The sequence below is a fragment of the Dendrobates tinctorius genome, unplaced genomic scaffold (assembly GCF_039654945.1).
Source record: "Dendrobates tinctorius isolate UK_male_01 unplaced genomic scaffold, ASM3965494v1 ptg000062l, whole genome shotgun sequence".
NCBI lineage: Eukaryota > Metazoa > Chordata > Amphibia > Anura > Dendrobatidae > Dendrobates > Dendrobates tinctorius.
The window spans coordinates 13,254,110-13,282,084 of record NW_027361730.1 but is presented as its reverse complement, the minus strand read 5'-3'; the positions used below and the strand labels follow the sequence as shown (position 1 = coordinate 13,282,084).

General features: G+C 42.0%; 1 protein-coding gene across 3 annotated transcripts in view; it reads right to left on the bottom strand.

The window, feature by feature from the left end:
• The window catches only part of NCAPH2 (non-SMC condensin II complex subunit H2), a 193,614-nt gene that overhangs the window by 51,782 nt on the left and 113,857 nt on the right, over positions 1 to 27,975 (bottom strand). For all 3 annotated transcript variants that reach the window (XM_073579286.1, XM_073579287.1, XM_073579285.1), the window contains 5 exons: positions 27,771 to 27,860; positions 16,949 to 17,037; positions 4,032 to 4,103; positions 2,453 to 2,522; positions 2,264 to 2,371 (listed from right to left, as the gene is read on the bottom strand). In XM_073579286.1, coding sequence (XP_073435387.1) covers positions 2,264 to 2,371; positions 2,453 to 2,522; positions 4,032 to 4,103; positions 16,949 to 17,037; positions 27,771 to 27,860 — 429 coding nt within the window. The remainder of the gene's footprint in view (positions 1 to 2,263; positions 2,372 to 2,452; positions 2,523 to 4,031; positions 4,104 to 16,948; positions 17,038 to 27,770; positions 27,861 to 27,975) is intronic.

The following is a 27,975-nucleotide window of genomic DNA, read 5'->3' as shown; positions in this document are numbered from 1 at the left end:
CAGAAATTCAAAAGCGTGAAAGCCTGAAACAATTACGGATCATGGGACCGCACCCTAAGCCATTTCTGTGATTAGGCTTAGTAAATTTCTTTTGTTACAATTACATAAAATAAAAAGCAATATCGTATTGTTTTGCTCCCATTTTGTATTATATTGTATATTTTTAGAAACATTGACTATTTTACTGGATTGAATATAAAACGTTCCTCTTGCTCTGTAAACCATACCCCTGAAGCCATACGCTACCTGTAATGGGTGTCCAATCTGTGTGTATAAACAGTTTGTGGCACTTCGTGCCGGTGTCAGCTGTGAGAATCAGCTGACACCTGGCCACACACCACCAGTGTGTGCGGCCGATCACTATGACGTACTATACCGCCCATGGTCAAATTCTGCCGGGGCACATGGACGGTAAAGTACATCTTCCACAAAAATGATCTTTTCACCTCCAATTTTTATTTTCCCAAGGGTAACAGGACCCCAAAAGTTATTGTGCAATTTGTCCTGAGTACGCTGATACTCCATATGTGGGAGAAAACTACTGCATGGGCACACGTTGGGGCTCGGAAGGTAAGTAGTGACGTTTTGGAATGCAGACTTTGATGGAATGGTCTGCGGGTGTCATGTTGCGTTTGGAGAGCCCCTGATGTGCCTAAACAGTGGAAACCCCCACATTCTAACTCCAACCCTAACCTCAACACACCCCTAACCCTAATCTCAGCCCTGACCTTAGCCCTAATGGGAAAATGGAAATAGAGAAAAATAATAATAAAAAAAAAAAAACTAACTAAGGGGGTGATAAAGGGGGGTTTGATTTACTATTTATAGCAGGTTTTTATGTTTGGCAGCTGTCATACACTAAAAGACACTTTTTATTGTAAAAATAGTTTTTGCATCACCACATTTTGAGAGCTATAATTTTTCCATATTATGACCCAGTCATGTGAGGTCTTATTTTTTGCACGACTAGTTGACGTTTTTATTGGTACCATTTTCGGGCACGTGACATTTTTTGATTGCTTTTTATTGCGATTTTTGGGACGCAGAATAAAAAAACAAAACAGCATTTCATGAATTTCTTCTGGAAGGGGGGGGGGGGGGGCGTTTACACCGTTCCACATGTGGTAAAATTGATAAAGTGGTTTTTATTCTTCGGGTCAGTACGATTACAGCAATACCTCATTTATATCTTTTGTGTTTTGGTGCTTTTATACAATAAAAACAATTTTATATTTTTATTTAAAAAATAATTTTTTGCTTCGCTTTATTCTGCGAGCTATAACTTATTTTTTCACTGATGACGTTGTATGGCGGCTCATTTTTTGCGGGACAAGATGACGTTTTCAGCGTACCATGTTTATTTATATTTATATACATCTTTTTTGATCGCGTGTTATTGCACTTTTTGTTCGGCGGCATGATAAAGCATTTGTTTTTCCTTTTTTTTCTGAAGGGGTTCACTAAAGGGGTTAACTAGTAGGACAGATTTATAGGGCGGGTCGTTATGGACGCGGCGATACTAAATGTGTATTTTTATTGATTTTTTATTTAGAAAAAAAGAATTAGGGAATTTTTTTTTTATTCGTTTAGCATTTTTTTAAAAATTATTTCTACATATGATTTTCTTTTTTTTACTTTTATTATATTGTCCCAGTGTGGGACAATATAATAAAGTGTCAGATCGCTGATCTGACACCTTGCACAGCAGTGTGTCAGGCACTGCTGGAGGCTCTCTCAGCAGGCACTGAGGAAGCCGCCTCCCTACAGGAAACCAAAGGACCTCGCGGGCATCTTGGATCCGGGGGCCTGCAGGGAAGGAGGCCCTCGGAACAGCGCTATCATTTCGAGGGTCCAGGAAAGCACGCAGGGAGCCCTCTCCCTGCATAATTTTTCCCTATGCCCCCGGTACACTGCGATCATGTTTGAATGCAGTGTGCCGGGGGTTAATGTGTCGTGTGTCAGCAATGATAATCAGCTGACACCCAGCCGCGATCGGCGGCGCTCACATCGCGAGGGCCGCTGATCGCTATGACGTACTATCTCGTCCATGGGAATTAAGTCCCAGGTCACATAGACGGATAGTACGTCAGATGGCAGAAAGGGGTTAAAGATTTTTGTCATCATCATTAGTGTATTTATATTACATGGTGTCGTACTATTTATAATTGTTGGTATTTAGTCTACTTAAGTTCTTGCGGATTTTAAGACACCTTCAGACATTCGCTTCTGTGACATTCTAGCCAGCATGTAAAATTATACTCACAAGAGGTGAACCACTTCATGAAGTCTTGCAGCTTGGAAGTTACTCTCCTTTTCTTCTTGTTCCTGAATAAATCATCTACGAAACCTGGAGGAATTCTATAGTGCTTGCCTAAAAGCAAAAAGATAACAGTTCATGTATAAATTTCAAAGCAGCAAGCAGAGAATGAAAAATATAAAAAAAAGTTTTTACCTTTTTTAAAAGGTTTTTCCTCACCCAGCTCAAGGGGGTCTAAAGAGCGCCATGGGTCTGAATGGTTATTCTAAACGAATAAAAAGGGGAGCGATCAACGTATGATTAAAAAAAAAAAAAAAACTTTGGAAAGTCCATCTTTATTCCACTCACTTTCACGTTATATCTCTGGACTAAACAAGGTAGACAATGACGGTGGCCAAGTTCAGATTTTAGAGCCGCTTCTATAGGGAAACTGTGACTAACACCAGTGTGGCTAAAAGTTTCTAGACTGACAAATTTTTACCTTCACAAACTTTGCCGCCATATTGTTTTTTGATATTTTAGTTAGAAGTTTCTGTTGCACAAGTGGTTTTGCTGAGGAAAAACCCAGCTTTTTACTGTACCAGCAAAGTGAATGAGATTTTGTAAATATCATGTATATGTAGCTACTTTTTTCTTTGCAGATCTGAAGCAGTTTCAATTCAGAAAGTCAATTCTTTCAATGTTTTTCACCCATTTGAAAGTATTGGAGAGAAAAAAAATACAGCAAAAGCAAGTGTATTTTATGCAAGCATTTACAACAGAGTTTTCTGCTGCAAAATACTGAATGTGTGCACATACCCTTACAACTATCCTCCTAAGTTCTTAAACTTTTGAATAAGTTTATGCAGAGACTAAACATTTATAGTACGGTCATCTCTTATTTTTCAAAACCGCTACAATTTGACCCAGCAAGTAGGATATCAGCCAAATCTGGACCTACCTTTTGAGGAATAACCACAGGTTCTCTATAGGATTGAGATCGTGGGGGGGGGGGGGGGGGGTTGAGCTTCCTTCCCATGTACCCAAATGATTCACTGTTTTGTTCACCAAGTCATTCAGTTCTCACTAATTCCTTAATTCCTTGTGGCATGGTGCCCCATTATGATGGAAGAATTGTTCATCACTATCTATAACACTTTCTACTGAGCTAGTAAATTCACTGAAATTATGAAAGCATGTCATTTTGTGGCAGGGCTGGAAATCAAGGCAAATTGTTTTTTGGGGATTACGTTAATTTTCACGGCAAGGAGTGACACTGCAATCCATCTGATCACTCTTTATAACAATCTAGAGTTAATGGAAATTAGCACTATAAAAACGGAAGAAGCAGACTTTGAAAACCAAAATTTGTTTAAAAGGAAAATAAAAAGTTCTAAAAAAGGTGGTAGATAACCCAGATGTCAATTGAATTACATAGCTAACTTATTCTGCAATGTGCTATTTACAATACTGTGACATATAGGCTGTAGAAGCCTAATGGTAAAACATTTTCAATGAAACCCAAAAACTGCATGCATTCAAAAATTCTTTGGATGATGTCCGTTCCTTTAGCATATCTTGCACGTCTCATTTGAACAAGGAAATATTCCTGTGCCAAACACAGACATTTACTGGCCCCAACAGAGATAAACTGATAAATCTTTTGTGGGAACCACTCAACTGTAAAAGCAAGACTTGTTACACGGTATGTCCCGAATTATACGTGTATCAGTATCATCTACTTTTAGCACTGTATTACGTACTTGACGAGAAAGTGGATACTAATGTAAAATACCTTTTCGTTAGAAACTGGAATTTCTTTTCCTGCTCTTTGCCGCAGTACATATCCTCGTTCTTCTGTCTGGATCTATACAAATATGTGCAATTTTGTTACATCTTCAAGCATTTTTCTAATGGAAGTTTCACACAGTTTCTTCACAAAACACCAATGCAGTTTTTTTGAGCCAAATGCATAAGTAAATTAAAAAAAATGGGAAACATACAGGAAAATCCACATTTGGCCTTGGTTCAAAAAAATTCAGATTTTTTTTCTCTAAAAAATGCTGTGTGGGAAACCATTACAAAAGTTATGTATTTAACAAGCATTCCACAAAGTACAAATACTGTTTTTCCCAATACCAACTGAATACCTGTTTATTGAACAAAATCCTAGATACTGTATTGTGTAACCCTTGACAAATGTTACAATCAATTCATTACCTAAATCTAATTTAACCCTTTGATCCCCAAGCCTGTCAACCTCCCTGATCAGGCAGACCTTGTTATCTATGACCAGCGACAATATGTGATAATATCTCTAGAATGCTTCAATGTATCACTTAGGACATGTGGCATTTCATATTAGTGCTAAATTTTGGTCGATTTATGAAAACTTCAAAAATTTGACAAAACATTTGAAAACTTTGCAGTTTTCAAACTTTACATTTTCATTTCCAGTACATGATGGCTGGGAAGTGCTTCCCGTCCTATGACGTACAGGGAACATCATGGCGATCGTGTGTACGCAATCATCGCTGGGTGTTCAGCTGATTGCACAGATGACACTTGGCATTCACCGCCAGGAGAAATGCTCGTAGCATTTAGAAGGCAGGCGCAGTGCATGATCTAACTAACTTGTGTCAGTGCAGCGCACTGTATAACTGCAATCAAAGTGCTGAAAGTGAAAGTCCCATAATGGGACTATGTATACAAGGTTTAAAAAAAAAAAAAAAAATTATATATCATATCTACAGTATATCTTTATATACTACCCAAGTATTTTTATGTTGAAAACAAAGTGCACGTCTGGTATCATTGTGTACACAACAACCCGCCCCCATAAAACTAACTAGCTAACCCCTTCAGTGAACACTATACATATATTTAAAAAAAAGAAAGGGGGGGGGGGGGAAATTATGCTTTTTAATCACAATGCAGAAGAAAAAGTGGGATAAGACCCGATCAAAAAGACTAATGTAAATAAAAATGTTCTCTGAAAACGACATTGTCCCGCAAAAAAAACAAGCCACCATACAACTCCAGTGGGGAAAAAAAAAAAAAGTTATAGCTCTCAGAATAAAGTCATGCAAAATTGCCTTATCAATTTTACCACATGAGGAATGACAAAAAAAAAAAAAAATCCCTGAATTGCTGGGTTTTGCTCATTTTGTCTCTCAAAAATTGGAATAGAAAGATCACAAAATGTCCTGTGCCTGAAAATGGTACCAATAAAAATGTCAAATCTTCCAGCTAAAAACAAACCATAACATGACTTTCAGCCGAAATATGGAAAAGTTAATCGCTCTCAAAATATGGCGACAGGGCTGTGGAGTCGGTAAGCCACAGTTGCGACTCCGACTCCTGGATTTTATCAGGCTCCGGCTCCTTCATAAATGGCCAATTCATAACAAATTTACTGTTGAAAAATATTAAACATCGTGCTTATTCAGTTTCTCACCATCATATAAGTAATCAGACCACTTAGAGCAAAAACTACATTTATTAGAATACAATTAGAATATAGCAAATAACTTCTATAAACTTTTCTAAACTGTAAGTAAATATGCAATAAACAATAAACACTTTTATGCAGTTAATAAGAAGAAATCTATAAATTTGTCCTCAGAAAAAGTATTGCCTCTGTCAGATCCTCCTTCATGGATGCCCTCAAATCTGATCTAATTATTTTGAGAGCAGAGAACAACCTCTCTACACTAACTTGTGTTGGTGGCAAAGCATTAACCACTCGGGCAACATCTCTGACAATGTCAGGATACAGAGGAATCGCTTGTTGCACTGTTATTTTTGATGAACGGTCAAATTTCTCAATTTCTTTTAGTGCACATGAAAAATTCTGATGAAATGTACTGGCTGTGTTCCTTGATGGGGATGACTCTTCTTCTATGCGGGAACGCTTTGCACGGTCCTTGTGATCCAAATATTTTTCGAAATTAAATTCTTCATCAGTTGATGATGAGGGTGAAGATGTGGCAGGACGACCAAATTCTTCTTGTTCCTCCTGACTGTTCTGCAACCCTTTCATCCTTACTGCTATTTCAAACAGAGCTTCTTTTCCTTTACTTAGCTGTTGATCATCTAGAAGAATCCGATGCATTGGTCTACATAAACAGCTGCCAAAAGAATGTTATTTTGTAATGGTAGCTCCTCTCTCCGTTTCATTGATGTAGCAATGCCACTTGCAATTAACCCTCCTCTTTGGGACAGGCGAAACATCAGGTTCTTCCACTCCTTTAAGAAAATACCTGGAGTTAAGTCCTCTGCTTGTAATTTTTTAGTCACTGTAAATGGGTGCTCTAGCAATTTTTCCAGCTCAGTCACCTGATTCCACTGACTTTCATTTAGCGTCAGTTGAGGGTTAGCCATGTCTACAAGAAAGGTTTTCAGTTCAACCAAGCGCTGAATCATTAAGTAAGTACTGCCCCATCGTGTGGCTTGATCAATAATTGCCCGTTTTCCAGCACGTCTCTTCAAAATTGAGTCAACTTTAGGGGTTCTGGCAACAGTAGCCAATTTTCTCACCTTGCCAATCAGTGCAGCAGCATGTCCTTCTTGCAGACTGTCTCTTATAGCCAGCTGTAGCGTATGCACAACACAGCGCATGTGATGAATGAAAGAACATATTGACACAGTTTCAACAAGATCATCTAAACTATCATGTTGCTGTTCATCTGAAGCAACTTCAGTTTGCTCCTCAGTTACAATACTCTGTTGCTCTATTTCAAACATTTCTGTGTCTGTGGACCCAGAATGTTCTTCTAGCTGCTGGTCACCATCATTACTCTCATTCATTAGCTTAATAGTACTTATCATATTTGAAGCATTGTCAGTTACGACAGAAAGAACTTGCTCTTTTTTAAGTTCATAGTGAGGCATTAACTAAATACAGAAGATTAAATAAATTCTGTAAAAAGCAAATCAAGACAGCAAAGATTGAGACAGAGAGACTCATTGCCAGAGAAAGTAAAAATAATCCCAAAATATTCTTTAACTACATAAATAGTAAGAAACTAAAAAATGATAGTGTTGGCCCCCTTAAAAATAGTCTGGGTGAAATGGTGGATGAGGATGAGGAAAAAGCCAATATGCTAAATGACTTTTTTTCAACAGTGTTTACACAAGAAAATCCCATGACGGATAACATGATCAGAGATAAAAATTCTCTGTTAAATGTCACCTGCTTAACCCAGTAGGAAGTACGGCGGCGTCTAAAAATCACTAAAATTGACAAATCCCCAGGCCCGGATGGGATACACCCCCGAGTACTGCAGGAATTAAGCACAGTCATAGATAGACCATTATTTTTAATCTTTAAAGATTCCATAATAACAGGGTCTGTACCACAGGACTGGCGTATAGCAAATGTGGTGCCAATATTCAAAAAGGGAACAAAAACTGAACTTGGAAATTATAGGCCAGTAAGTTTAACCTCAACTGTGGGTAAAATCCTGGAGGGTTTTCTAAGAGATACTATACTGGAGTATCTGGAGAAGAATAACCTCATGACCCAATATCAACATGGGTTTACAAGGGACCGTTCCTGTCAGACTAATCTGATAAGCTTTTATGAAGAGGTAAGTTCCGGACTGGACCAAGGGAATGCAGTGGATGTGGTGTTCATGGACTTTTCAAAAGCTTTTGATACGGTGCCACACAAAAGGTTGATACATAAAATGAGAACAATGGGGATAGGGGAAAATATGTGTAGGTGGGTTAAGAGCTGGCTCAGGGATAGGAAACAAAGGGTGGTTATTAATGGAGCACACTCAGACTGGGTCACGGTTAGCAGTGGGGTACCACAGGGGTCAGTTTTGGGCCCGCTTCTTTTTAACATATTTATTAATGACCTTGTAGGGGGTATAGAGAGTAGAATTCCAATATTTGCAGATGACACTAAACTCTGCAGGGTAATCAATACAGAGGAGGACAATTTTATATTACAGGAGGATTTATGTAAACTAGAAGCTTGGGCTGATAAATGGCAAATGAGCTTTAATGGGGATAAATGTAAGGTCATGCACTTGGGTAGAACGAACAAGATGTATAATTATGTGCTTAATTGTAAAACACTGGGCAAAACAGTCACTGAAAAAGACCTGGGTGTATGGGTGGACGACAAACTCACATTTAGCGGCCAGTGTCAGGCAGCTGCTGCAAAGGCAAATAAAATAATGGGATGCATTAAAAGAGGCATAGATGCTCATGAGGAGAACATAATTTTACCTCTATATAAGTCACTAGTGCGACCACACTTGGAATACTGTGTACAGTTCTGGTCTCCGGTGTATAAGAAAGACATAGCTGAACTGGAGCGGGTGCAGAGAAGAGCGACCAAGGTTATTAGGGAACTAGGGGGTCTGCAATACCAAGACAGGTTATTACATTTGGGGTTATTTAGTTTGGAGAATCGAAGGCTTAGGGGTGATCTTATTACAATGTATAAATATATGCGGGGACAATACCAAGAGCTTTCTAATGATCTTTTTACTCTTAGACCTGTGACGGGGACAAGGGGGCATCCTCTACGTCTGGAGGAAAGAAGGTTTAAGCATACTCACAGACGCGGATTCTTTACTGTAAGAGCAGTGAGACTATGGAACTCTCTGCCATATGATGTTGTAATGAGTGATTCCCTACTAAAATTTAAGAAGGGACTGGATGCCTTTCTTGAAAAGTATAATATTACAGGGTATATACACTAGTTTCCTTAATATTGCGTTGATCCAGGGAGCAAGTCTGATTGCCGTATGTGGAGTCAGGAAGGAATTTTTTTCCCCAATGTGAAGCTTACTTGTTGCCACATGGGATTTTTTTGCCTTCCTCTGGATCAACATGTTAGGGCAAGTTAGGATAGGATATGGGTTGAACTAGATGAACATAAAGTCTCCCTTCAACCTTAATAACTATGTAGTCTTGAAGAACCTTTTCCACCAAGACCTGGAGAAACTCACTGGTGTGATGAGCTTTGGTGTCTTTTACTGCCAATGTCTTGGTAACTATTTCATTTTTGTCAAACAAATCGGACATTGATGGCAAAATAGTTCACTCTGTGACGTGTGCAGGCATCCATTTTAAGAAACAGAAAGCGTCCCTTGAGAGTTTTTTTTAAGTTCTTCCTTTTGTTTAAAAGCTTCTTCGATTACTAATTTTCTAATACTCTCTCTCTCCAGAGAAACACCAAGCTTGCGGGCCATTTCCCCAGACACACAAAAGCTGGTCGTGAAAATAATGAAAAAGGCACACTATCCTTTACAACAAGCTCTATGGTCTGTTTTTTAAATGTATCTACTGTCATTGTCACAGTAACTTTGTCACTGGCAAAATATCTTGCAACTGATGGCTGCAAAGTTCTCTGCTCCTTTGTTTGGCTGGAAGAGCTGGGCACTGGTTCATTGGTTTGGATGCAGTCTTTCTCATCCACTGCTTTCAGTACTTCTGGATGAAAGCGCTGTAAATGTCTCTTTAGATTAGAAGCTCTGGTAGGAGCATTTTTATCTTTGCCTGAATATGCACTCATCTTGGCTTCACAGCATTTGTTTTCGTCTGGATCATTTGTCATACACTGATAGACATAATGTTTTCTATCGTGAGTGATGGTGAAATGTTCAAATACAGCTGATTTAATGCGATGCTTCTTTGACATTCTCAGGTTTTTAATTCTGCATTCACGATCCAAATGACAATTGTTTTTCCTAAAAACAATTGTACAAAATTATTGCCAGGTCGTACAACTGATATAGTGGTCAGTAATACTGTTATTATTCCTCATGTACTCACAGTTAACTGATGCAAAGTTTGTTTAAAGGATAATACTTCTTACAGTCTTCCTCTTCTGAGTAGCAGGCAGCTGTGAGATGCTTGGAAGATGCACACCTAGCATGATCTAGTCTAGAGGAGGAGCTTTACTACTAAGAATTTGCAACACATTTTCACTTTCAGTTTCATACATTGTAAGTAGGGGGGTTGGGGCAGCATGAAGTTAACCAAGTATAAGATTAGATAAGGGCAGTGGAGAACAGTGACACACAAGAAGTAAGAAATGTCTCTATCTCCAGCAGAACTGCTTGTCACTGTTGTTCATAGTTTGATAGAACATATATATTTGAGTAACATTTATAAAATTCATATGAAAGTTCAATTATGAAATATTAATACATTTTTTTTTTAAAGCTGGAGTCGGTACATTTCTACCGACTCCGAACAAAACTAACTCCGACTCCACGACTCCGACTCCACAGCCCTGTATGGCGATGCAGTTTTTTTTGCAATAAAAAGCGATTTTTAGTGTGTGAACATAGCGGCTTGACTCACATTTATCCTGCGCTCTGCACTTACTCTGCTGCCACATTATCCCTCGGGGGTTTCATCTGAATTGCATCATTTGGAGATTTAGATGGAAACCCCGATATAAATCTCAACAGAGTGCAAGATACAAAATGTTATGTAAAATGTTCCCAACAGAAGTTACAAATTTTTCCACAAAAAAAGCAAGTACCCACTCAGGTCTGTCAAAACGCGTAGCCTCCTTCCGAAGTGTGGCTATTTAATGGAGAGCTATGTATTATAGCAAATTTTAACCTGTTCTAATAAAGAAGAATTTTAATGCAGCTGGAGCTAAACTGGTTTTCCTTGATTGTTCTTGACGGTTGTCTGCACGGAGCTCCGAGTTTCTGCATTTGGTTACTGGTGAGCTGGCTTACTTTTCCTTTTCTACTGTATCTGCTGACTGCCGTCCCCGACTTTTTCTCTCAACTCTAATTGAGTTGAATTTGCAATAATAGCCCACAAGGAAAGACTTTTCATATCCATGTTTTTATATTTCTTGCAACATGGCCACAGATCTGATTAGAGATCGATCCAAGAAAGCCGCACATGTTTTCTCCAATCAACCTGACACCGGTGTGTCTGATTTTAATGAGAGTCTCAGTAAGTTAGAAAAGTTACTGATGCATGAAACAAAAATTTGGTGGGACCATGCTACGTTAAATAACTATGTAGCAAAGGAAATGATCCCAAGAGAGGTCTGCGCATAAAGAAATTGCCCACTACCATTTACTCAGAGGAGTTTAAAAAGGAATGGAACACAATTTTAAGCAATTGTTCCTTAAATTTAATGAGACTAAATACAAAATACGAGGAACTAAAGTTGAAAGAAGTTCAACAAGAAATGGACTCATTAAATTCTTCTATGGTAGAATATAAATCTCTCACGCAATTTGATTCTTATAGCCACCATGAATCAAAAAGTCACCGCCTTGGAAGAGGAGATTAGTGCAAAAAGAGAAAGTTTGCCAGAGATTTGAATGACTATTCTACTAACAAAACATATGAATGGGACAATTGGGATAATGTTCATAAAACTCCCAAATATTTTAAGCACAGCCAGGCTCATAATAGGCGCAAAGACTCCAGAAAAGTAACCAAATCGCATGTATCCTTCATTTCATCAGACCTGGACTCTTCAGACAACCCCCTCAGTGCCTCTGATGTATCCCTGAATGAAAGCGCCTCTGGTGCATCAAAAAACGCAAAAGACGTGGGGGCAGAAAGCACCGAAGGAAGTCAAGGAATCAACACCCGGAGGAAAAAATATTAGGGCAATCGAAAGAATGCAGAAATGTGCTAAATTTGTCTTCCACTAATCTCACTGCGGAACAGACACATTATCTCATTAGGTCTCAATTATGATCCTGATCAGGACTGACTTTTTTTCTACTATTCTGGATATAAATAAGTTCATGCGAAATTTAACAATAAAAAAGCATTTTTTAAATGACATTGATCCAGAAGCACAAACTTCTCAACAAATATGCACACGGTTTAATGATTCCTGCAACGAATTCTCTAACGTGAAATTTCAAACAACAATTAACTTTGGTTACTTTGCAGGACTTGGATCCGCAATCTTTGTCTAAAGCTAATGAATGTGAACAGGCGCTTAAATTTGTTACGAAAAATCCATACTTTTATCCGGTGCAAACCAGATCTAATTGTATGGAGCGTTTCCAAGAAATAGTTGAAAAAGAATTGCATATTCTATAAAACCAAATTAAATCCTCTACTAGACTAAACAGAAATTTTTCCAATAAGCAACGTAGAGTATTAAAAGAAATAAAAGAAATGTCTAATTTGGTTGTAAAGATGTCTGACAAAGGTGGCGTGGTGGTGGTGGTGCTGGACTCAAATGATAATTTGAAGATGATGGAATTATTGTCTGATGATTCCACTTACAAAAAATTGAAATATAATCCTTCACATGAGTTCAGAGAAAAAAGTAGCAGCATCATTAAAGGTGGTCTCAATATAGGCGTTTTGACAGCGAAACAGGCAGAATTTTTGGAGGTGAAAAATCTTGTTCTCCCAATAATACATGGGGTCCCCAAAATTCGCAAGACTCATGGTGTACCCCCCATGCGACCAATAGTGGAATTGGGTCCACAAATGAATACTTGTGTCAATGGGTTGATTGACTACTCCAGCCTTTAGTCCAGAGAACACCTGGACACATTAGCGACTCCAAGCATTTTCTGAAAAAATTTGGTCATCTAAAACTATGTGGCTCACTTGCGATGTAATATTGTTATACACCTGTATTCGTCATGCTGTAGCAATTCGTGCACTTCATTTTCATATGCAAAAATTCAGTAATTTCTCTCAAATTACAAGATTACATTTTACAGGTTGTTCAATTTTTGATATCTCACAATTTTTTTGTATTTAATGGTGAATTCTATTTGCAACAAACAGGTGTGGCAATGGGGGTGAAATTCTCACCTTCCCTTGCCAACCTGGTAATGTCATTCTGGGAATCAGAATTCATTTATTCCGTGTCTAATCCGTTTTTGGAGCAGATTAACTGGTATGGCAGATACATTGATGATACCCTAATTACTTGGGGTGGAGATGTATCTGCCATACCTGATTTTGTTCAATATCTTAACTCAAATAGTTGTAATATTAAATTTACATATAAATATGATCCCAAAAACATTTCATTTCTAGATTTGGATTTAACCAGCATAGATGGTAAAATTATTTCTACAAAAACGCACCATAAACCGTTTAGTGGGAATACAAGTAGCCACAACAAGAACACTATAAAATCAATCCCAGTGGGAGAATATACCCGGGTAAAGCGTAATTGTAGTTTGAATAGTGATCTAAAGGAGGAATTTAAACATGTTACAAATAAATTAAAAAATCGTAAATATCCCAATTGGACTCTACAAAGAGCGCAACAAATTGTGCATAGAAAAAATTGTAACAAATTAATTATGTCATCTGAAAACAAAACAAAGGATGAAAATATAGGTAAAAAAATCATTTGTTTTCAATATAGTCCACAATTTTCAAGTATCAGAAAAATCATTGAGAAATATTTACCCATTTTATATGAAGATGACAAACTAGCTCAAATTTTAACTCCTGGTATAAACAGTCTCAAGAAGAGCTCCCTCTTTGGCCAATACATTGTCACCAAGTATGTTCACCTTGAACAATAAAAAAATCTCAAAAAAATTGGCTTACTTGTAAGGGTTTTTACAGGTGTGGCGCTAATAGCTGCAAAACGTGTAAGCATGCACAAATCTCTAAAGAATTTAGTAACACTGATAATACACTGAGATTCAAAATTAAACATTACATTAATTGTAATTCCAAGAATATAGTATATAGACTGCAATGCTTGCAATGTGTCATATATCGGATGCACATCTAGACAGCTCAAAACACGAATCAGAGTGCATTTATATGATATAACCAATACTAATAATTTTGAACAAAATGTATCAGCGGCATCCAAACATTTCATAGAGCATCATGCCAGAAATACATCCCATTTCAAAGTACAGGGAATTGAACACGTAGTGTTACCATTTCAGGGGGGAGATGCCAAGCGGCGTCTTCTAACCCGAGAAGCCTTTTGGATCTATCATCTAAATACCAGATTTCCGAGTGGCTTAAATAAACGAAACGATTTAATGTTGCATTACTGTTAAAGGATTTTATGTTTTATGTCTATTTAATTTTGCATGTGTCATTTTTATTTTTCATCTGGAAAAGGACCTTTCTCATCATGTCACATGATATTGTAAATGCACTTTCATTAGTGAGTTTTCTCTATATAGCAGATCATGCTTTGAGATTTAGTATGGCTTTGACAAAGACCGCAAAGGTCGAAACGCGTAGCCTCTGTCCGAACTGTGGCTATTTAATGGAGAGCTATGTATTATAGCAAATTTTAACCTGTTCTAATAAAGAATTTTTATGCAGCTGGAGCCAAACTGGTTTTCCTCGATTGTTCTTGACTAGTGTTGAGCGTTACCATCCGATATTGAGAAATATCGGATTGGATCGGACTGATACCCAAAAAGTATCGGGTATCGCAGATTCCGATACCAGAAGGCCCAAGCAAGTCTATGGGACAGAAATATCGGAAGTAAAAAAAACCCTTTCTTTACTTGCACATCCAGTTCGGGAGGGGGGGGGGGGAAGAGTGTGGGCGGTGCATGGGCGGACACTGTGCGTGCGGGCGGGGTCTGTGCAGGCCTGTCGGGGCTCTGTGCGGGCCTTGTCCGATGGGACTACAAGTCCCATCGGGCGATGCCTGCTACAATGACAGTGATTGACACATTAGCCAATGATGGGACAGTAGTAGTCCCATCATCCGGCTAATGTGTTGAATGTAAAAAACACATACATACTACATACATACAATACATTCATACAATACATTAATACAAAACAATACATTCATATAGACATACAGTACATATAACAGAGTACATACTCACCATCACTTGTCACTTTGTTCCCCGAAGCCAGTGTCATATATAAAAAATATTAAAATAACAACCGATATACTCCCTGATCCGCAGAAATCCAAGAGTGTCCCACGACGATCTCCCGTGGAGAACAGCAGCATCAGCTGATGCCACCGCTCTCTAGGGGCCCCAGGAATACAATGACGGGAGGTAGGTATCCTACCGCACTGTATTCCTCCGCCACTGTAAAAAAAATAGTCCCTAGTCTCACTTTTGGCATTGCTGTGTGAGAAAGTTCCCACGCAGCTTTTGCCATAAAGTGAGACCAGTGAACTATAGTAACCTCTCAGTGACGCAGTGCAGGAGATCGTCGTGGGACACTCGTGGATTTCTGCGGATCAGGGAGTATATTGCTTGTTATTTTAATATTTTTTACAGTGAGAATGACACTGGCTTCTGGGGAACAAAGTGACAAGTGATGGTGAGTATGTACTCTATGTTATATGTATGTATTGTATGAATGTAATGTATGTAGTATGTATGTAGCATGTTGTATATGTAGTATGTATGTAGCATGTTGTATATGTAGTATGAATGTAGCATGTATGAATGTATGAATGTAGCATGTATGAATGTATGAATGTAGCATGTATGAATGTATGAATGTAGCATGTATGAATGTAGCATGTATGTATGAATGTAGCATGTATGTATGAATGTAGCATGTATGTATGAATGTAGCATGTATGTATGAATGTAGCATGTATGTATGAATGTAGCATGTATGTATGAATGTAGCATGTATGTATGAATGTAGCATGTATGTATGAATGTAGCATGTATGTATGAATGTAGCATGTATGTATGAATGTAGCATGTATGTATGAATGTAGCATGTATGTATGAATGTAGCATGTATGTATGAATGTAGCATGTATGTATGAATGTAGCATGTATGTATGAATGTAGCATGTATGTATGAATGTAGCATGTATGTATGAATGTAGCATGTATGTATGAATGTAGCATGTTGTATGAATTGTAGTCCCATCGGACGATGCCTGCACAGACCCCCGGCAGGCCCGCATCATGATGCGCACAGACAGCGCATCATGATGACATCATTTCAGCAGCCAATCACAGCCACAACACTGGCTCATTGCATTATGGGAACTTCCGATTCCGGTATCCGATATTGTAAAAATATCGGTTCTCGGTATTGGAATTCCGATACAGCGAATAGCGGCCGATACCCAATATTTGCAGTATAGGAATGCGCAACACTATTCTTGACGCTTGTCTGCACGGAGCTCCGAATTTCTGCATTTGGTTACTGGTGAGCTGGCTTACTTTTCCTTTTCTACTGTATAATGAAAAAGCATAGTTTTTTTGCCGTGTTTTTAAATTTTATTTTTTTTTTTTAAAGGTGTTGACTGAAGGGGTTAACTAGTTTGATAGTTAATAGGCAGGGTCGCTCCAGACGCGTCAACACCAAATATGTGTACTATTTTTTTATTTTTACATAAATGTGTGTTTATTGGTAAAATAGAATATAGATTTTTTTCTTTACTTAGTCTTTATATGGGACTTTAAGTCTGATGGCTGGTATAATACAATGCATTATATTACACTTACTGAAGTCTCTCAGACCATGCTCCTGGGATGGTTGAACAGGCTGGTTGCCATAGCAACGATCGGGCCATCCCTTTCCCAGCCTTTTAAATGCTGTAATCTATATAGATCTCAGCATTTAGGGGGTTAAAGGGCCCGAGGTAGTGCTTTAACTTAAGCACCAGCTCCCGGGCCCAGTATGATTGCCATGCCTTACCTATACGTAAAAAATTGGCTTTTGTAGACAGTTACAGATCAGAGAGTTGGCGCATTAGACTCATGTTACTGTATACATCACACACAGACGATAGTAAACAGTTACCTGCTGTCGCTCAATGTGTTCAATAGGATCCATTTCTACATTTTCTATTTCATGGTGATCATCCAGTGGGAGAAATCCATCATTATTTGCTTTAAACATTAAAAAAATAAGCATACACATAAGAATGTAAATGTTTACAATATGATTTATAGTATAGTTACTAACTGAAAGGTTGTGGATATAAAGACTAATTTATACGTTCGATTGTAGGCATATTAGGAAATCACTCACTGTGTGTACATAAGTGGAAAGGACCTTAACACATTTGCATTTTTTTATTTATTGAAAATATAAAAAAGAGGCAATACATTTACAAGGCACTAGAGGTAGAAGAACAATCACACAGTAAAGCAACAACAATAAAACATGGATTTTTGTGAGTACTCACCGTAAAATCCTTTTCTCCGAGAAGCTCATTGGGGGACACAGATACTGTGGGTGTATGCTTCTGCCGCTAGGAGGCTGACACTAAGCGTAAAAAAGAGGTTAGCTCCTCCTCCGCAGTATACACCCTCGCCCCTATTGCGGGCGGAAATCAGTTTGGTGCCAAAGCAGTAGGAGAACAACAAATCAGCCTTAATACAGGTACAACATGTCCAAAGGAAACCACCCTTATATCAAATAGGTAAACACATTCATTTAAACAAAACAAGAGCCAACTGGCTAATAGGGTGGGTGCTGTGTCCCCCAATGAGCGTCTCGGAGAAAAGGATTTTACGGTGAGTACTCACAAAAATCCATGTTTCTCCTTCGTCTCATTGGGGGACACAGATACTGTGGGACGTCCTAAAGCAGTCCCTGGGTGGGAGATTGACTCACCGCTCCAAGCTACATGCACCTCTTGTTTAAAGGTGCGCCACCGTTGCTTGGAGAATCCTTCTACCCATTCTCGCATCCGCCGAGGACCGAGCATGGATATTATAATGTTTGGCAAATGTGTGCAGGCTGGACCAGGTTGCTGCCTTGCAAACCTGTTCCGTCGAAGCCTGGTGCCGAAGCGCCCAAAAAGGCGCCCCCTGCCCGGGCAGAGTGCGCTCCGATCCCTGCTGGAATTGGTGTGCCTCTAATGTGCTAGGACTCCTGAACCGTCCAACGAATCCATCTGGCTATGGTCGATTTTGAGGCAGCGAGTCCCTTCCTGCGCCCTTCGGGGAGCACGAACAGCGTGTCCGTCTGACGAAAGGGTGCCGTCTGCGACACGTACCTCCGGAGGGCTCTTACCAGGTCTAACGTGTGAAGAGCCTTTTCCACATGGCGCACCGGTGCTGGACAAAATGAAGGCAAAACAACATCTTCATTAATGTGAAAAGAGGACACGACTTTCAGCAGAAAAGGAGGGGCTGGTCTGAGGACCACCTTATCCTTATGGAGAGTGAGGAACGGAGCTCGACAGGATAGGGCCGCCAGCTCTGAAGCCCACCTGGTGGAAGTGATGGTCACTAGGAACACCACTTTCCAGGTAAGGTACCTCAAAGAGATATTCTGAAGCGGTTCAAATGGAGCTTCCTGCAGAACACTTAGGACCATGTTAAGGTCCCAGGCGTCCATAGGCGCCTTATAGGGAGGTACCAAGTGAGAGACTCTCTGAATGAAAAGTCTTCACCTGGAACAGGACGGATAAGGCCGATATTTGTCTCCTGAGGGAACCTGGGGCAATGCCCGAGTCTAATGCTCTACCGACTGAGCTATCCAGGTTCTCTAAGCCCGACTGGAGAAAAGCCAAGATGTTGGGGACCGAGAATCTCAGAGGAGAAACACCGCTCCTCGACATCACGCAAAGAACACCTTCCAAGTGTGGTGGTAAATTCATGCTGAGGCAGGCCTCCGGGCGCTAATCATTGTAGCGACCACCTTGCTCCCGAACCCTGCCTGGGTTAGAATCCAAGATTCAACGGCCCTGCCGTCAAACACAGAGTCCCTGAGTTCGGGTGGCACATCGGCCCTCGAGACGGTAGATCTGGGCGCTCTAGCAGGCGCCCAGGAAGGTCGGCAAGCAGATGCATTAGATCTGCATACCACGCTCGACGGGGCCAGTCTGGGGCCAGCAGAATCGCCGGCCCCCCTTCCGTCTTCATCCCTTTGCTGACTCTCGGGAGTAGTGGCAGTGGGGGAAATAGATATGGGAGGCGAAACTAGTTCCATGGCAGAACCAGTGTGTCCACCGCGAATGCCTGCGGGTCCCTGGCCCGAGCGACATATGTGGGCACCTTGGCATTCACTCTGGAAGCCATCAGGTCCACATCCAGAGCTCCCCACAGTTGACAAATCTGCTGAAGAACTTCGGGATGTAGAGACCACTCTCCGGATGCAAGACCCTGCCGGCTGAGGAAGTCTGCCACCCAATTTTCCACGTCAGGGATGTGGACAGCCGAAATCACCGAGTGGTTTGCTTCGGCCCACTGAAGAACGTGCCCCACCTCGCGCATGGCTGTTCTGCTGCGGGTGCCCCCGTGAAGAATTATGTAAGCCACCGCCGTGGCATTGTCCGATGGAATCCGGACGGGGCGGCCTGCTAGAAAGTGATGAAACTTCGGCAGAGCCAGCCGAATTGCTCGTATCTCCAATAAGTTGATCGGGAGGCGTGCCTCCTGTGGCGACCACCGTTCCTGAGTTGTGTGGTGGCGAAACACCGCTCCTTAACCGAGGAGACTGGTGTCGATTGTCATTATCAGCCCATAAGGTTTCCCCTAGGCCAGAGAGAGAACTGGTTATCCACCATCCGAGCGACTGCCTGACTTGAAAGGACAGTTGGCACCGCCGATTGAGCGTGAAAGGATTCTTGTCACAGGCTGACACGAGGCGTGCTGCAGGGGGTGAAGATGGAACTGGACGAAAGGTATCGCTTCCATTGCTGCCACCATTTTCCCTAGGATCTTCATTCCGGATCGGATGGTATGAGAGGGACTGGTTGGCGTAGTGTCCAGACTCCCTGCCGGAGACTAGCGCCTTTTCCTGAGGAAGAATTACCAACCATCGACAAGTGTCGAAGATCATTCCTAGGAAGGAGATCCTCTGAGCTGGCACAAGGGATGATTTCTTTGTATCGACCAACCATCTAAGCGGCAAGAGTATCTAGCGTGATGTTGCCACCTTCCTCACATGCCCGTATTGACGGGCTCTTGACCAAGAGGTCATCCAGATAAGGAAAGACGACTATGCCTCGAGAATGCAGTGTGGCCATGACAATTGCCATAACCTTTGTGAACACTCTGGGAGCAGTGGCTAGCCCGAAGGGTAGCACTACGAACTGAAAATGTTGAACGCTGATGGCGAAGCGTAGAAACCTCTGGTGAGGAGGAAAAAAATGGGAATATGCAGGAATGTGTCCTGGTTGTTTATTGAGGCCAAGTATTCTCACTGCTCCATGGCCAATATGACTGAACAGAGAGACTCCATCCAGAAATGTCTGATCCTGATGAATTTATTCAGAAGCTTCAGGTCCAAAACAGGCCTGACAGACCCGTCCTTTTTGGGAACCGCAAAACGGTTGGAAAAGAACCCCTGAGCTCTTCTGTGTCCCGGCACTGGAACAATGACTCCGTCGTGCAGGAGCGACTTGATGGCTCCCAATAGAGCCCTTACTAGGGTATCCACCCTGGGAAGCCGGGAAAGAAAAAAACATCTTGGAGGGTATCTGACAAATTCTATTTTGTAACCTGAGGACACCAATTCTTTTACCCATACGAGTGAGCGATGTTGGCCCAGACGTGGCAAAAACAGAGTACGCGGCCGCCCACCTTGCTGGTGTCGTCTGGTAAAGACCTCGAGTCATTTGGCCGATGATCTTTAGGATCTGGGTCCCTCGATCTGGCCTGTTGAGCACGCATTCTCCCCAGTGGGTTGGCTCTATATGAGACCTGACGCTCCCTATCCTGGTTGGGGCGGCCTGAGGTGGCGGAATTGGGCCCCGTAGTCCACCCAGAGTCTTTTAACGCATGACTCCGGACCGGTCTCCTATTCGGGTCCCGGACCAGGCTCAGGCTGCTTAGCGGCCGCCCCCTGACGAATGCAGTCACGCTCGGCCTAGGAATGACCGGTGGCACTGTGAAAGGCCCGAAAACGTGCCTGAACCGGGTGACGAAAAGCGGTTTAACCTTCTGTTGAGGGATGATCCTACTTTTCTCCAAATAGGCGGCCGCACTAATAAGGCAGGGAAGACAAGGACTTCTTGGAAGTAGAATCGGCCCACCATGTCCTCAACCATAGGGCTCTTCAGAGAGAGATTGCATTAACGGCAGCAACTGCTGAACAATTGGCCGCATCCAAAGACGCATTCATTACATAGTCTCCGGCTATCGCCATCTGACCTGCGACCTCCGAGATCTCTGCAGGTAGATCCTGCTCCTGCGCGACCTTGCTTAATGTTTCTGACTATGATAACATGGCCTTAGCTACCCAAGTTGCTGCTAACGAGGGAGCTAGTGCAGACCCTGACGCCTCATATACTGAACGAGCTAGGCTCTCAATAAGACAGTCCGTGGAATCTTTAAATCGAGGAAACCCTAGGGACAGATAACAGGGTCTTAGTGGCCAGGCGTGAAACCGGAGGGTCCACTATCGGGGATTCCATCCATTGCTTACAGAGGTCCGGAGCAAACGGATACCTCGTTTCGAGTGCCTTTTAACCCGAGAAAATGCCGGTCTGGACATTCTCTGTGCCGCTGCACTATGTCCTCAAACTCAGGGTGAGAGGAAAAAATTCTGTGAGGCCGCTTCACTCGTTTAAAATGCCACTTTATGCCCCGTAGCCGCTGCGGGATCATCCTCAATCCCCAGGGTCTGATTGACGGCTTCTATGAGGCTGTCCACTGTTTCACGTGACCCTGGAGTGTCCAGGTCAAGGGGCTCGTCTGAGTTGCAATCTGAGGTCTGCTTGCTATCAACCACTGGTGACGGGGAGCGAGAAGCAGAACTTACGGATGCCGAAGGCACCGGATGGACTGGGCGACACCGTGTGGATTCATTTCCCCCGGGTCTGCCTGGAGTGGGAGCAGCCCCTGCAGGCCGGAGGCTCCTGTGAGGTGGAGGTTCCCTCTAAAGGCGGCGAGACACTGTCCCTGCCCCTATCTGGGGCTTGAAGGGATTCTATTGCTCTCGTAAGCGACACCATGTACTGTGATAGTGATCGGGCCTACTCCGGGGGATTTGACACACTGGTCGCGGTCGCAGGGAAGGGATCCTGGGCGCGTTTGGATTTGCAGGCTTCGCATAAACTCTTGCTCTGCGCCCGCAGAAACGCAGCCCGACAAGAGATGCATGCAGCGTAAAAAACGTGCGTCTTTGCTTTTTCGGACATGCTGTATCTGTCCGCTGCTGGGGATATGGGCAAGAGGTAGCCCCTCGTTTTTCCCTATAGCGTGGCCTCTCGGGCAGCACTTACCCCAGTCCTCTGCCCCCCCTGACCTGGATGCTTCCTTTAAATCGCGCGCCGACATCTGTGGCACGCACCAGCCTGTAAAAACCGCTCTAGGGGCGGTAGTTCCGCTTTGCGGCCTAGCCCGTGCCCCGAAGCCGGGGCCTCGATTTTACCGCCGCCCAGTGCGGGGTGGGCTGCCGGAAGTGATGCGCGACCCCGAGGGCGGAACTTCCGGCCATAGACGCGGCCTCAATTTTTTCCCTACCCAACCGGGGGGGGGGTGGGGGGGGGGCGCGCGCGCAGTACCAAAAAATGTCGCTACTGACCAGCGCGGTGTTCCTGTCCCAGGCTGCCGCCTGACGATCCAGCCCTTCTCTTGCAGGGCTAGTGGTCGCCGAGCTGTGGGCTCCAGCCCGAAATCTTCGCAGGAGCCCTCCCCGACCCTCTCCTCACCGATGATCCTCTCAGCCTGAGCACAGGTATGTGAGGGGGTCTTTGATAAAAAATAGGACGGTGCAGGCACCCTAACTCCATCTAAACCCTTCAGGGGGTGAGGAGAGGGACCGTCCGCCGCCTTGCAGCACCGCCGTCTACCGTTGGTGGAGCAGTGGGGGCCGCACAGACTAGTCTTGTGCCTCTGTGCAAGCCCATGGTTTCAATACCTAGGGGTGGACAGGGCCAAGTCTGGCATAATGTCCCACGTCGCGGGAAAGGATACGTGGAGGGATATTCACACGTGCTCGCCCGTTGATGGTTTGGGGAAATCGGATCCTTTCAATAGGATGTGTTGCTCCTGTCTTATCTTCATAAAATAACAAATAAAAATAGAAGTCCGGGGAAAAGTCCCAGATGTGTCCCTAGGTGCGGGAAAGTATACGCGGAGGCGATACTCAACGCGTGCTCGCCCGTTGATAGTTTGGGGAGATCGGACCCTTTCAATAGGGTCCGTCGCCCCTGTCTCATCTTCATAGTAAACTAGAAAAAAATAGTCTGGAGAGATCCAGACTGTGTGCCCCTCCATAGGACACGAAGCAAAAAACTGATTTCCGCCCGCAATAGGGGCGAGGGTGTATACTGCGGAGGAGGAGCTAACCTTTTTTCACTTAGCCTCCTAGCGGCAGAAGCATCCACCCACAGTATCTGTGTCCCCCAATGAGATGAAGGAGAAAATTCTTATTATGGAAATTCTGAAAACAGGATGTGAAATGACCTAACCATAATTGTACAGACCAAGTTGAGTAACACAGTCAAACAATTAAAGACGAGGAAGAAAAAAAAAAAATGGAAAAGCAGAAGAAGAATGAAGAATAGAGTGGGGAGGAAGGGTGCTCAAAGATGGGGCCCAATAATTACAGGCTCTTTTCCCCAATAAGGGCCAGAAAGCAGAGGATCTAAATTCCAGGAAATAAAACCAGGCTTTATAGAAACATTCATAGGAATTATTGATCGTAGAGGCAAGTTCCTCCATTAATATCACCTGATTTTAGCAAAGCAGAGGGAGATTGTCAGGGTGGTGTCTTTTTTCCAGAGCTGAGGGATGCATGCTCTTTTAGTTAATTAAGTGAATCAATTTCAAATGCCTGTATATTTTTAATGTGAGGTCACAGTGATTGAGAAGGATGAGAGCTGGATTTAGGTCAGAATTGAGATCTGTGATTTTGCACATCACTAGCTGAACTTTTTTTTTTTTATTATTATAGAAAAAGGGGAGAGAAGCCTGCAGGACCAAAAATATGTAACAGACCGCCTATGCCACAGAGATCGCAATCTATAGCCAACCTCAAGCAGATTGATGATTTATAAGTTAAGGTGAAGATACGCCTCCACTGATCCATCGACAGATAAAGACCCAAATCGCCCTCCCATTGGGTTTAAAAATAAGTATTCTGTTGATCAGTAGGTTCGATAAGCAAGGAGTAGATAAAGTGTGCCTCAAAAGGTCCTGTGACCTTTGATAAGATGGGTCTGACAAATTTAGCAATCAACTAGATTAAAGGGAACCTGTGTCTAGATTCATTCTACTTGAACTACGGGCAGCATGAATGAGAGCCTGGCTGCACAATTACAGTAGTGCATGTTTTACTCAATCACTCCTGTGATTCAGGAAAAACATAGCTTGAAAGGCCAAAAAGAGACTATAGGGAAAGATTAGATTAGCCCAGTGCAGCCACCAGCCAGCTTCCCCTCTACAGGTTTCTCCCATGTGTGGAGAAAAAAAAATCGAAAGAAAACGGGGAGCATTGGACTAGTCCGCACTCTCCCTAGTTTCAGCTGGCTTCTCAAACTATGTTTTCAAACTTTATCTCGCTACAAAGCCAGTCAGGCTCCGATCCTGCAGCTCAAACCATGGGCAGCATTAATCTAGTTACAGGTACCCTTTGAAGAGTTCACATCTAAAAGCTACAAAATTAGCACAGGTAGATCAACCATGAGCAGTTTTTTATCAGAACTTTATGGTGTGCAAGCACTAAAAAAAAACAAAAAAAAAAAACTTGCTTATATAGGGACTGCATAACAATCTTAACATCATGAAAAGAATGTCAGAATTGTTAAGTTGCATTGAGAACATATTTTGGGGTCATGTGACATCTGGGTGCCTAATGGACTACACATCAACTGCAGAATATCAATTTGTTTGGGGAAGAGGAGTGATATTACAGTTTCCATTAACCTCATCTGTTTTGCGGCTCAGATTTTTCATGGGAGGTAGTTCTTGCACCTGTCTGAAGTGCTGAAGAGTGAATGACACTGCAAACAGAACTAGACAACTGATAACTGTAAGGCTATGTGCACAAGTTCGGAAATGCTGCGGAAATTTCAGCAACTCCCACCACGGGTAAGCGTGTTTTTCGCTTGCGGAATGCTTGTGCATTCCAAGCGATTTCAAGCATCACTTGGAAATGTAATTGACAAGTTGGTCACACTTGTCAAGCATAGTACTTGACAAGTGTGACCAACTTTTTACTATTGATGCTGCCTAAGCAGCATAAATAGTAAAAAATAGGATGTTAAAAAGAATAAAAAAATATTGTTATTCTCACCTTCTGACGGCCCCCGATCTGCTCTGCCGCGCTCCCGGCATCTTCGATCATCTCGCGAGACGTCATCAGTGGTCATTCTCGTAAAGCATTACTGGGACCGGAAGATGCCGGGAGCATGGTGAGAGGCGGGAAGGACTTCGGGGGCCGCCGGAGGGTGATTATATCTCAATTTTTTATTTTTATTCTATTTTTACTGGATTATGGTACCCAGGGCCTGGAGGAGCGTTTCCTCTCCTCCAGACCCTGGGTATCATCCGCACCTATGGGTGCAGAATCACCGCGATTCCGCATAAAGAATGAGCATGCTGCGGATTTTTCCGCTATGCGATTCCGCAGCGGAAAAATCCGCAGCATTAGCACGGCATTACGGAATCCCATAGGATTGCATGGGATGCGTTTTCTTGGCGTTTTTGCGGAGATTCCGCAGCGGAAAAACGCCGCAAAGATGCAAAAAAAACGCAACGTATGCACACCGCCTAAATGCTAAGGTTCTGTACATCTCTGGAGAAACCAGACTTTGCATTAATAAAAATGCCTGAGTAATAAAGTTTATACTCATGTCTATGGTTCGTGTGAAAGCAAATCTGAAATGTTTAGAAATGCCAAGCACTTAATCCTACTCCTATATAGAATAGATCAGTATGCCAGATTGAAATCGTCCAAATGAAATTTATATAAGGGTGCGGATCTGAATTGTGGTAATGTAGTGAGTAATTTGCTTGATCTAATCAATATATGGAGTATTAATAGGTGCAGATTGGGTTGCATGGAACACTACCACTAGGCTATGTTCACATATTGCGTTTTTGCGCTGCATGTTTTTTTTTTCTGCAGGCAAAATCTGCTGTCTTGGCAGTAAAGCCTACTTAGAAAAAGCAGGTGTTGCTTCATTTTTCAGGATCCCAAAAGTTCAGCTTTTCTTCCACCACAGAAGCATGAACAATGCAAGACATGTGAAACCATAAAACCACTTAGGTAAAAAGGGCAATTTTGATCAAATTATTAAGTGGAAAAAGATGTGTCTGAAAAAATCGTGATTATTCTGAACAAAAAAAAATCCACATGAGTTCATGAAAAAAAATACAGAATTACAAATGTAAGAGCGGAGGGAATTCAATTGGTTGGGAATAGTTTACAAAAGACATTATCAGAACACTGAGTTGTAGGACACTGTTTAATTTCACACTTAGGTTAGCCGTTGAGTTGGTCACATATCGTTCAATGTCACATCTTGGTCAGCCAATGTTTACTTTACACATATCACTAATTTAATTAAATTGTACTAATCCTAAACTGTCATCACAGGTGAGGAGACCAAGACATTATGGGTTAAACTTGGGAAAAGCACAAAAATAAATGGCTTTGCTTTTCTTTTTTTCACTAAAAACACAGCAAAACTTGATAGCCCAAGTGTAAAAACGCAGGTATGTTCACATATTGCGTTTTAGATGCATTTTTTTCTCACAGGCAAAACCTGCTCTCTTGGCAGTAAAGAAGCCACGTTAAAAAGGCAGGCTTTAAAGGGAACCTGTCACCTTGTTTAGCCGCTATAAGATGAGGCCACTGTCTTTTGGGGCTTCTCTACAGCATTCTATAATGCTGTAGATAAGCCCCCAGTCTGACCTGAAAGTTAGGAAAAATAAATTTTATTATACTCACCGGGGGGGGGGGGTCCGATCCAATGGGTGTCACACTTCCCGAGTTTGGCGCCTCCCATCTTCGTGCGATGCCATCCCACTTTCTTCGTGGTGCACTCCTGCACAGGCATAATGATCTGCCCTTTCGCAGCGCCTGCACACTGCAGTACTTTGCTTTGCCCTCAAGAAGGTGACAGGTTCCCTTTAATGAGTGTTTACAAAGTTTTGTATTTGTACCTTGTGCATGCTGATGAAGTTTAGTGCATAAAAAAATAACCCGAATCACCATCAGGTTTTGGCACCAAAAAAAAAAACAAAAAACTGATACCTGTTTTTTTGCAGTGTTTTTGCACTTACTCATTGCTTTCAAGGGGTGAAAAACACTGCCAAAATGCTAAAAGAAATGTCATGCCGCATTTTGCAATAACACAGCTCTTTGACAAAACATTCAGGAAAAAGAAACCAAGGTGTGTGCAAGAGTTTTCTGAAATCTCAGACCTTGCTGGTACTGTGAAACGCAGCTGAAAATTTGCATTAAAAAACGCGTGAACATAGCCTTACCCATTGCTTTTTATGGGTGAAAAAAACGCTAAAAAGTGAAATGATACAGTTTTCCAATTAAGTCAGAAAAAAAATATAAACACTGTGCGCGCATGAGGTTTCTGAAATCTCGTAACTTTTGCTTGTACTTTAAAATGCAGCTTAAAATTTGCATTAAAAAAGACGCAAAAACGCAATGTGTTAACATAGCCTTGAGTGTTTGAGTGCTATAAGTTGAAATAACTCACCATTGTCATCAGAGAAGTTTAGCACAGGTACCGGTACATTACACTCCGCTTCCATATTTTCATTGTTTTCAGTTTCTATGTTCTGTACACCTATAAAGACAAATGCTAACAGTCTTAATAAATCTACACATGAATATAAAATGCAGAATGCTGCATTTTTTTCCCCACATACCTAGGACGTAAAAGATTGGACAGCAAAGATCAC